Below are 11,191 nucleotides of genomic sequence, written 5' to 3' on the forward strand. Positions count from 1 at the left end.
GGAGGTCTCGCGCTCACATACAGGGGCACCTGCCCATCCCGCCAGACAGATGGCCTCATGGGCTTTCCCAGCCTGGGCGACCTCCTCCCCAGGCTGCGCTGCCGTAGAAGGGGTGGGGCTCCCATGGGCCTTCTGCTGGGGAGGGCATCCAGAGATGGAAGATGACTAGGCAGGGGCATGAGAGGAAGTTCTGCCCCTAAAAATTCCTTCCCCTAAATGGTCAGGGCTGTGTGTAAAAACCCCAAAGGGCACCAGAATCCTGCCAGCTGATGAATCACTCACTCTCGTTTGTATTCTAAATACAACTGGGTCAGCGGTGGGGGCTGAGATACTCCAAGCTGCAGATAATGACTTACATCTGAGTCAGAGCAGCCTCCTCCCCAGCTCCTCAGCTCGCAGAGGGAGGCTGCTTACTACACCCAGAAAGATATCTCCCACCCCCACGTGTCACTCGGCCTGTGAGGCTCTGTCCCCATCAGCTGGGTCGAGATGGCACCTTGATACCCTCAGTGTGCCCCTCTCTCCCCAGCCTCCTCCCCCTCCTGCCATCTTGGGGAAGAATGAGATTGGGGGTTGAAAAACTTATTTGGGGAAAAACTCTGGAATGGGGAAAACGAGACAGGGAGGGCAGGACGCCAATTCCAGGAGCCCCAGTGCTACTGTAGGCAAAAGTTCCGTCTCCCCATCTCCCTGGGGGCCTGGGGGAGACCACCATGAGCAACCTTGGAGTTGCCCACTCAGGGACACCCCTCCTCCCGGGCTTGCTTCTTGTGCTGCTGCAGGCTGGGCCAGCTCTGGCAGTGGGAGGCTGTCATTCAGTCCTCACCACAGGCCTGCCCAGTTTTCCTTGCCAACTCCCAACCCACCTTCTCTTTTACCTCCACCATTTTCAATGCAGTCCTCCTGTTCCTCCTGGGAAGAGCGATACTGCTTTGGAATGCATCTCCACCCTCCGCCAAGCCGGTAGTATTCAAATCCTGACCCTGATTACCTCACGGTCCAGCTTGCAACCCACCCTTCCTGAGCTCCCTCCAGGCTTCAGCCCACTCATGGCTACCCTGCTGCCGCCCTGATGTTGCCAGACACTCCTTGGGCTGACTACCCCAACCCACGGCCCCTCACCCCCACCCTCGAGGATAGAACAGGTGCAGCCCCTCTACCTTGCTGGCCCCAGACCCCTTCCCCAGTGGCCTCCACACCTGGGGGCCAGGGCCTGTGAGGGCCAGAGCTAGGGCTGGGACAAGACCTCGAGACAAGCCCCAGAATTCTGCCACCACCCCTGGAGGAGGCCAGGGGCCTCTGAGGACATGAAGGACACCAGCCAGCAATCAAGGAGTCACACATGCGATGCAGACCCAGGACCCACGGACTTCGGCAAGTGACAGCATGTAACAGCACCCAGCCCTGTCAACACAAGGCCTGGTTCAAGGCCCAGTGTTGCCCATTTGAAGCAGAAGCTTTGGACTTGACCCCGGGAGGCCATTCTACTCTGTCACACTATGCTCAGGTCCCACCAGCCTCCACCTCCCACCTGTGCAGAGGCATCCTGCCCAGGAATAGCTGGTCTTTTTCTGAGAATCCTGGTGAATGGCAAACCTAAACAAACTCCCCCCCAGCACCTGTACAATTTCTGTGCCGCTTTTGAGACTCGCTATAATACACAGGTCATGCAAACAAGCACACAGAAGCGACACTTACGTAACTCTGCTATGCCCCAGGCAGCAACACTTACAATTAGTGAGCCCTGAGCCCCTCAAAGCTCTCTTACTTTCCTATGTCCTCCCAGTCTCAGGTGGTGACGAAGGGGCCAGAGGTCACTACTGCAATTTACAGGCAGGCTGTGATGACCCTGGGTCCTGGGGCTTGGGTCTCAAGGCTTGGCACTGGTATCTCAGCTCCTGGCCCACAGTGAACCTGATGGAACATGCTAGAAGGTTGGAGATACCTGCCCAAGCAAAAAACATTTCAGCAGTCGACGACACAACACTGATGAAGGGGCCTCCTGTGCTCTCCTTTAGCTGCTGACTGTCCCCGGGAACCCCAGAGAAAGTCTCAGGTGTCCTCCATGGTCCACCCAGGCCAAGTGAGCATGAGCTTCCAGTCAAGGCACTGGCTTTGTAAATACTCCAAGTTCCTGCAAGCAACAGAGGCTGAAAGCCGTTACTGCTGTAACTGACCTGTGCAAATATAACTGGCCAGGGCCCTTCTGTTCACTGGTGACTACAAACTAAGGCCAAGGCTGAATGACAGCAAAACACCTCAGCTCTAAAGCAGGAATGTAAACTTCTGCAACACAATGCCGTCTCCTAATTATCTTCTAAGGCCCAGGCAAAGGGCATCTCCTCTAAGAAGCGTTCCCTGATGCTCCAAGCTAGAAATGATCTCTCCCACCCTGAACCCCCACCTTTCCTGACTCCCACCCCACTGCCCTCACTACTTTCCACCTTGGACTACACATCATTTGTGCCCCACCTGCCTTCTGCACTACGTGGACCCCACAGTGGGGAAGGTTCACACTTGATGCACCACTGCAGCTGCCAAATACCCACAAAGACCAGAACTTGGCTGGAGCCTCGTAGCTGTTTATGAAGAAACAAATCCCCACTGCCCACTTACTATTCACTCTCAGACAGGCCTTGGGTGGGCCCCTCAGTGGATTCTCTTTGAAACCTCACAACACCTGCTGTAAGGAAGGTAACCTCATAATCCCACATGACAAAGAAACCAAGGCAGACACTGGGTGATATGCCCCAGGCCACCCAGCTGTCAAGTGGCAGCGCCAGACCTTAACTCCGGGCCAGCTGCTCCTGACTCACTATGGGTTATGAGTATGTAACTAACACCACGGTGAGTCAAGGGAAGTAACGAATGCTCAACAGCTTCACGCCACCCCAGGTCACGTCACTGCAAATCAGGGACCATCTGTGGCGGCCTTTACTCCTCCCTGTGGTTTTGTTCTGTTCCTTACAGTTGGTCCCAATGTTAGTGTGATTCTTTAACGCAGAGAATAAAGTCTGCACTGGCCAACCAGCTGTGTGCTTCCGAACAGTGTACAGGCAGCTCCTTGAGCTGGCTGAGGACGGGGTGGTCACTCACAGGCCGCCATGCCCTGAACGACTTTCCCTTCCTGCCTTCCAGCTCGGCCTCAGATGCCTTGAAACAGGCCTGGGGGTACTCACCGTGGGGTCCTGCACAGCAGCACCCCTCACTGGACTACGTGTGAGCAGGACACCACCACCTCCCTTTTCAGTCTTCCCCTCTCCTACTCCCCACCCAGGGCCCACCAGGGTTCAAATCCCAGCACCTTCCAGAGGTTCAGCATCCTCACCTCTCAAAAGAGAGATGAGGGCATCCACCCAACAGGGCAGTCATGAAGACAAAAGCAGAGGTCCCCGCCAGGGCCCAGACAACCTTCTGAAGATGCTTTACGAATTAGCTCCGTTAAATCTTACACTGATTCCATGATAACATTCCTCCCACTCTCGCAGGCATAGAAACAGAAGAGACAAGCACACCAAGTGTCAGCCACAGACCAGCACAAAATACACTCAGCAAAGAACAGAGAGGTGCTCAGGGGTATGCACCGGATTGGACAGTGGGGCGGGGGTAGGAGTGAGATGTTGGCCTTTCTCTGGGTAAGACCCTGGAGAGCAGGCAGGACCCATACGTAGAAGTGACAAGCAAGGTGACCAAAGCTAACGACCCACAGGTCTAAGGAGCAGGCACACTGCCAGGGCAGGGAGTGCCCGCCCATCACTGAGATGGTGAAGAGATGCACACAGGGCCCTGTCCTGTGTCCACAGCTGTCCCTAACACGGGCCTTGCAGAAGGTGGAGGTCACGCTCCAAAGAAGCATCTCCAACTACTCTTGGGCAAGGCCATCTCTCCACTACTCTTAAGCATGAGGCTAAACCTTTTCTCTTACTTCAAAGATGGCTTCAGTATCCCTCCCCTTACCTCCAACAGGGCAAGAAATGTACCAAAAGCAACCCACAGGAGGCCACAGTGGGGCTGAGACGACCCAGGTACACATGCTGTTTCCTGCCTGGTCTCTCCCCACCTCTGCCGTGTGTCTCCACACTCCTCTTGGAGAAGTCTTATTCATCCTTCAAGACCCAACTCAAATGTGCTGCTTCTCCAGCAGCTGTCCCCGCTCTGTGGCACAGCTGGCTCCTCCCTCACATTCCCAGGGCATTGTTCTTTTGAAACACGTAACCTGGTGCCTTCGAAGGTTCTTTACCAGAGTTTTCAACCTTGGTACCACTGGCATTTGGGGCTGGACAGTTCTTTGTGGAAGGATGGCCATGTACCTTGTAGGATGTTTGGCCACATCCCTGACTTCAGATACCAGTGGCACAAAAATGTCTGCAAACATTGCCAGATATCCCTCAGGGGAAAGAGGTGGGGGGAAAACCACCCCTCCCTGAAAATCACTGATCTTAATCCTGGTCCTCTGTGGCTTAGGGTATGGCTTGCCAAGACAGGGGCTTAGTGAACGTGTGTGGGAAACGTGAGAGCCAGAGATGGCTTCACCATGCAACGGGGACCTGCGTTGATGCCTTCATCTTTGAGCAGCTTCCTAATTGGCTTCCCTGACTCAGATCTTAGATATAGAACTTCTCCTTACCGTAGGCTTGATCTGATTATTTGTCTGTGAGACCTCTGAATGGCTCCAGTGGCCTTCAGAGCAGGGCTGGGCTATGGTAGGGCTGCGTGAGCCACCTGCCACCACTGCACACCAGGACCTCCCAGCCTCGGTCTTGTCCACTCCCCTCACGCTCAGTGCCACAGTCACAGCCCATAAGCACCCAGCCCTTCAGTCCTCCCAGATGTGGTCCCACCTGCAGGAGCCCGGCGTCCTGACTGGCACCTGCAGCCACTCAGATTCTCCTGAGATGAAGGCCCCCCACCGCCCTCTGCTTCCCCTGCCGTCAGGCGGTCAGACTGAAGGCCTAGAGGTTCCTGGCTCTGCACCTGGCAGGCGCTGCTGCCAGCTCGTTTGCGCCCAGGTGATAATCCAATGCACCACTTCCTTCTGCCACTTAAGAGTTGATTTCACTCCCACCCAGGACAGTGAGCTCCACGCGGGCAGGGCCTCCATCCTGCACCCCCACAGGCCAATGGCCATCTGGATACATGCAGGGACTCAGCAGGTGTGCAATTCCAGAGAAGCAGCTACGTCAGTCCTCAAGCCCTCTGTCGTGCCACCATTACCCCCAACCCGCAGGAAACACAGGGGAGTCCTCTGCATGTGAATGGTGGCAGGTCACACCAACGGAAACCAAGAGTGAGCCCAATGCCCTCCCCAACCCCCCACTTGGTCTGCCCCCTGTTCAAGGAGAAAAGTCCACTGACACTGTGCTTGGTTCCCAGCAGTGTCAAATTGCTCCAAACCTTGCACTCCCGGAAACTCAATTTCATAGACATCACTTTTCCAAATGTGCATTTTAGTTCTGGAATCTAGGAACTGGATACTTTAAAAAGCAGGCCCCAAACTTGCCTGCATAGCAAATCTGCTGGCTGCCTGGCAGCACACAAGAGGGCCTCTGTTGTGAGGCAAAAGTTTTTTTTTTTTTTTTTTCTAAACAGGGACCACTGGCACTACCAGCATTTTAGGCTAGGTAATTTTTTATTGTAGGATGGTCCCGTGCCTTGTTTAGAATCACAAACAGGTTCGTTCACAGGCACTGGGGGTGACCCTTCCCAGTCTTTGCACAGAGGTCATAAGAGGCAGAGGCGATGCAGGCAGGGTAAGGAAACCTAGAAGGAACCACCCCAGACCTAAGGAGGTACCAGCACCTGCAGGAAGCCTTCCTTAGACCCCCGAAGCACAGACTACCCATCCCTTCTCCGTGGGGAACTAACGTCTCTCAAACACAGCGTACACATGGTTCACTGGAATCCCCTTCTTGGAGCTCTCTCCTTCTGGAATATTAGTTTCTACATGGCCACCATTACAGTCTTTCACTTTACAGAGGACAGTTGCCTCTCCAGGTGAGGCAACGGGATGTGTTGAAAGAAATAGGTAAGAAACACCCTTTTTCTACAAGTTTAAGAAGTGCCATTATGCTGGGTTCACAAAACAGCTTTTAAGTCAACAAAAAAAATGACAGAGGGGGCTCCAAGTGCAAAGCTGGCAGGGGTGCTCGCCTCTTAGGTTTGAAAGGCGGATCCCACAAAATTTAGGTCCGGCAATCTACACAGAGCTGAGCTTTCCTTGTTCTCCTGCAGTAAGACCTCAGTGGCTGCCTATTATCTTCATGACACAGCCTGGTTTTCCAGGCTTTTTAATCAATGAGTAACTCAACGAGCACCTACTGGGTGCCAGACACTCTCTTAGGCGAGGACATGGCAGTGACTGAAACAGAGGGGAAAGCCCTGCTCGCCTGGAGCTGATGCCCAGTGACGGGGACAGGCAGATACCTATGTACACTTGTAGGCAGCAGTAGCCTGCTGCTTGGTAGCTTGCTTCCTACTTATTGTCAGCCATGAGAGAGAAGGCCGGGGATGGAAAATTCTATTCCGGGGACACCCCTCTACTAAAGTGACAACATCTAAGTATAAACCAAAGGGAAAGGCCCAGTGTGGTGGCTCACGCCTGTATCCCAGGACTTTGGGAGGCCAAGGCAAGCGAGCTGATCACTTGAGGTTGGGAATTCAAGATCAGCCTAGCCAACACAGTGAAACCCCGTTATCTACTAAAAAATATAAAAATTAGCCGGGTGTACTGGCACGTACCTGTAGTCCCCACTACTCAGGAGGCTGAGGCAGGAGATTCACCTGAACCCGGCAGGTGGAGGTTGCAGTGACCCAAGATCACGCCACTGCAGTCCAGCTTGGGCGACAGAGTGAGCCTCCACCTCAAATTAAAAAAGAAAAAGAAACCAAAGAGAAGACAGGGAGCAAGCCTTGCAGCTATCTGAAACAATGTCCAGGCAAAGGCAATAACTAGCAGGTTTATCAAGACAGATGTGTGGCATGTTCCAGAAGCAGCAAGGAGGCAAGAATGCTGGAGCTGAGGCTACGGTAAGGACTCTGGCTTTCACCAAGGTGGGAAGCCACTAGAGGCCTGTCTTGTGTTTCAGCCACTCCAGCGACACTGTTGTGAACAGACCCCCAGGGCAGCAAGGGTGAAAGCAAGGAGCCCTGTTTGGTTTTAGGGAGTTTGGGGGGCAATAATTCAGGAGGGGGAAGATAGCTTAGTTGGGGGTGGAGGCAGAGGAAGCCAGGGAAATCTGTTAGATTCTGGAGATACTTTGAATGTGGAGTCAGAAGGATTTACTAAAATTAAAATGTGGCATAGAAGCGAAGCAGGGAGTGAAACAGGAGTCCAAGGTTTGGGGCCTGAACAACTGGAGGAACGGTGTTACCTTTTAGGGGAAGAGCACATGGGAAATCCAAATTTGGCTTGGGGTATGTATGTTGAATCTGAGATGTCAATGAGACATCTGTTAGATCTTCCATGATCTGGTCCTCCATTTCTTCCCTCTTCCCTCCCTGAGCCTGCTTTCCAACCAGACCATCTTTCTTCCTGAATGGTCATGCCAATTCACGTCACTTTTTTTTTCCCAAGAGTACTTTGCCCTAAAAAAAAAAATCTTACCCACTTTTACTTGAGTACCCAGTCCACCCATCCAACTAATAAGCGCCTCAGTGCCTCATCTACATCCAGCCCAGGGAGGGCTATATCAGTAGCATCTCGTGCTGACCTGGCATTGCAGAAACTTAAAAATAGATGCAAAGGGAAAAGAGGGTAACCCCTGAGAAGAAAATGGCAAACCACCGGGAAGGATTAAGAATACAGATTTCAGAAACAGGCAGAATGGGTTTCACACGGGAAATGCTTTCTGCAAATGGGTGCCTTTCCCTGAATGACCACTCCATTAGAAGCAGCTCCAGTTACTGGCCTGCCTCATCTTGCTAAGTCTGACTCCTTTTTAGAGTAACAGGCCCATGTGGGGTGGAAAGAGATGCTGCACATCTGTGCTAGTTTAAGAAGCTAGCACAGGGCCAGATGCACAGCACGTACTTTATGTGAGGCCCCCTCCCTGGAAGTCAACGTGGACTGCAAGGACAGCGAAGGCCTGGTTAGGGGCAAACCCAAATATCCTACTGCTCTGTATCCGAGGATGTATTAGTGGATTTTATTTGCCAAGCTACTAAATATCTCTTTAGGGCTGTCTCAATTTTTATTTTCTCAAAAGCCTCAGGACCTGACTTCGGAGACTTCCCATCATTACCATTAGATCCCTGGTGATTTTCTCCAGTTCTAAGCAAGGCCGTTCGGCTTTCTAGGAATGTGTGTGACTAGCAAGTTGTTAGCACCCTCAAAGCACATTCACACCCGCCCACCCCCTCATTTGAGGTGCCCAGTAATCCCCGGCAGGTAGAGCTCTGTCTTCCAGCAGAGGAACAGCAGCGACTGGCTGGCTTAACGAGACAGATGGGGGCAGAGCCAGCAGCTCTTCAGACCAAGAGGCTTCTCCTTTCACAGAGAAGGAAACTGAGACCCAGAGACCCCTTCATTCCCTCAGCCAGTTGCTGGCCTCCTGGAGGGCAAGTGTGTCTGATCAACAGTCCCAACCTACTAAGCGAAATCAGGCTGACTTTAAGTTGACCACCCTTGTATGCCTATGGCCTATGGAATCAATCAAAACATACACCTTTGTGCCAGCCACCTAAGCACAGCACAGGAGAAATCACCCAATGGCCGGGCCGGCGCCTCCAACTCCCACCCCCTCAATTCCATCACTCAGGCTGAGGAACCGAGAAGCAAAATTTAAGCGTGTAACCCAGGAAGGGAGGGAGGTTGACAGACAGACTGGGTCACCCCAACAATTACAGAGGGATACCATGAATTTGCAAGGATTTCCCAAGGAGCTGGCTCTAGAAGCCGTTTCAGCCTGGGTACCGGAGGCCTGCAGAGAATGATTCATGGGAACACACTGCTTCCTGTTTTTGCTTTGGGACTTAGATCCATGGTGGCAGATCAGGCTGGCCCAGAGGCCTGGGTGTTTGTCCGGGCTCTGCCACACTGGAAGACCAGGGTATTAACAGCGAGTTAGCTGAGTGCCATTCCATTCAGCAAGGGCTCAACGTGCACCAGGCACCGCTGGGCTTGAGGGACGCCATCAGCTCATTCATTCCATCTGCCCAGCCAGCAGGGGAAGTGAGAGTGGTCATCATCTCATCATCTGTTTTACAGACGAGGAAACTGGGGTTCAGAGAGGCCCAAATCGCCAATCTTCTCAAGGTCACGCAGCAGCCGACTGGGTCAGTCTGATCCCTCAAATCCGGAGCCCTTCTTTGTAAGGAATGAACTAATCTAATCTCCCATCCACGTACTAACCAGGCCTGACCCTGCTTAGCTTCCGAGATCAGAGGCGATCCAGCGCTTTCAGGGTGCTATGACCTCATCAAGAAACGAACTAAGCCTCAGTTTCCTCATCAAGAAAGAGCAGACAGGGACCTGGGTGAATCTGAGGCCGGCTTCCGGGGCTCCGAGGTGTGGCTCCTGGTAGAGGGGGCGTGGCGCCCTCACCCTCCCCGGGCCAATGGGCAGGAGATGAGGGGTGGAGGGGAAGGCGAATTATCCCATCCCGAGGTGGCTCCGGAGCAGAACCGCGTCCGGGGTAGGGGGTACTCACATCGATGTTCCTTAGGATGACGCACTTTCCATTGGTGTACAGAAAATTGTTGCCCTTAGGGTCGCCGCCGATGATCTTGGAGACGCCCCTCTCCACCTGGGGGAGGCTGGCGAACACCTTCTCTGCGGAGACACAAATGCGGCGGGGCATGTCAGGGCAGGGCGGGGACGGCGGGGACAGAAGGGAGGAGAAGGGGCCCCGGACCGGTCTCGGCCAGTCACCTGTTGACTGTGCCGGGAGGGCGGCCTCCACTTTCCACGAGCGCCAGGGACTGCGCGACTTCCTGGTCCGCGCCCCGGGCCAGGCCCTTGGGGGCAGCGGGGCTCCTCCGATTCGGCCCACGGCGCCAACTTGGGGGCGCACCCCCCGCCGGGGGTCCCGCCCTACACCCCCGAGGGCGGCCCCGCCACGCCTCCGGCCGGCGCCCGCACTCCCTCCCCCGCGCCGAGGACTCCCCCGCCATCCGCACCGCACCGAGGGCCCGGGGACCGGGGCCGGGGCAGCGCGGCGGCCGCTCGGGGACCCCGCGCCGCGGCACTTACTGATCTCGTACGGCATCCTCGCCCACTTGTTACCGCGCCGCGCTCGCCGAGAGCCTCCGGGGCCGGTCCGCGCTGCGAATTACACCTCGCCGAGGCCGAGCCCGGGGACTGGAGCCGGAAGGCGGTACCGGGCGTGCCGGGCGTGGAGGGGGCGGTCCGAGGCCGGGGCTCCGAGGCCAGCTCGCGCCTGCCCTGCGCGCTGCCGCTGCGGACGCCCCGAACCCGGAAGCGCGGCCCCGCGCGCGGCTCGCCCCCAGCTTTGACCATATATAGTCAAGCGCTCGGCTCGGCGGCTGCGGTCCCGGCGAGCCTGCGCGGACCTGGCACTCCCCTCCCCCGCCGGCCCCGCCCCCGCCTTGCTCGCCCCGCCCGCCCCGCCCCGGAAGTGACGTATAGGACGCCCCACGGGCCCTTGAAAAGGCGGCGCAGACGGCCGGCAGTGTTAGAATGCTTCTGGGAGTCGGGTAGTGTGGGGCGTTCTATTCACATCTTGTAGGAGAGGCTGGGCTGTAGGAAGCTTGCTTGTTTGGGGGGGGGGGGGGCGGCGGTTCTTATAGACATTGGAAGTACTGGCGGGCTTCGGTGGGGGTATGGAAAAACCTCTTCGTGCCAGTGACTGTGTTGCGTGGCGGGCGCTCCCCGGCCTCTTATTGAGCGACCCTGGGTGTTCCCGAGCCGCCAGTCCTTCTGCTCGGGTGTTGTAAGCAGGAGAGGGATGCTTTTTGCGTCTTTAAGTACGGTTAAGTTCCCTTCCTTGAAGTAGTTGCAACAAGAACTCTTGTAGAGGTTACTCTTTGTTGGGCCTGAACTCGTGCTTTTTCTCTCTCAAAAGTTAAGCTTTTAAAAGGCAAAAAAGGTGTGGGGAGGGGGGGAGCTGCCGCTTTTAAGGAAGTTAAAGGTTATTTCCTAAGAACGCAAAACAAGCTCCACTCCTAAAACCAGGCTAGTGGTTTAGTTGTGGTGGGAGAGCAGGGGCTGTGAAGTGTACAAGCTTCTAGTCTC

At 55.0% G+C, this 11,191-nt stretch overlaps 1 protein-coding gene across 3 annotated transcripts in view; it reads right to left on the reverse strand.

Annotated features, from left to right (window-relative positions):
- The window catches only part of WDR1 (WD repeat domain 1), a 42,836-nt gene extending 32,414 nt beyond the window's left edge, over positions 1–10,422 (reverse strand). For 2 of the 3 annotated variants that reach the window (XM_054553438.2, XM_054553439.2), the window contains exons 1-2: positions 10,190–10,422; positions 9,648–9,769 (exon numbers count right to left, since the gene is read on the reverse strand). In XM_054553438.2, coding sequence (XP_054409413.2) covers positions 9,648–9,769; positions 10,190–10,205 — 138 coding nt within the window. In that variant the 5' untranslated portion in view covers positions 10,206–10,422. 3 annotated transcript variants of the gene reach the window in all.
- Positions 10,423–11,191: the final 769 nt, after the last annotated feature.

Source organism: Pongo abelii, chromosome 3, assembly GCF_028885655.2.
Source record: "Pongo abelii isolate AG06213 chromosome 3, NHGRI_mPonAbe1-v2.0_pri, whole genome shotgun sequence".
Lineage (NCBI taxonomy): Eukaryota > Metazoa > Chordata > Mammalia > Primates > Hominidae > Pongo > Pongo abelii.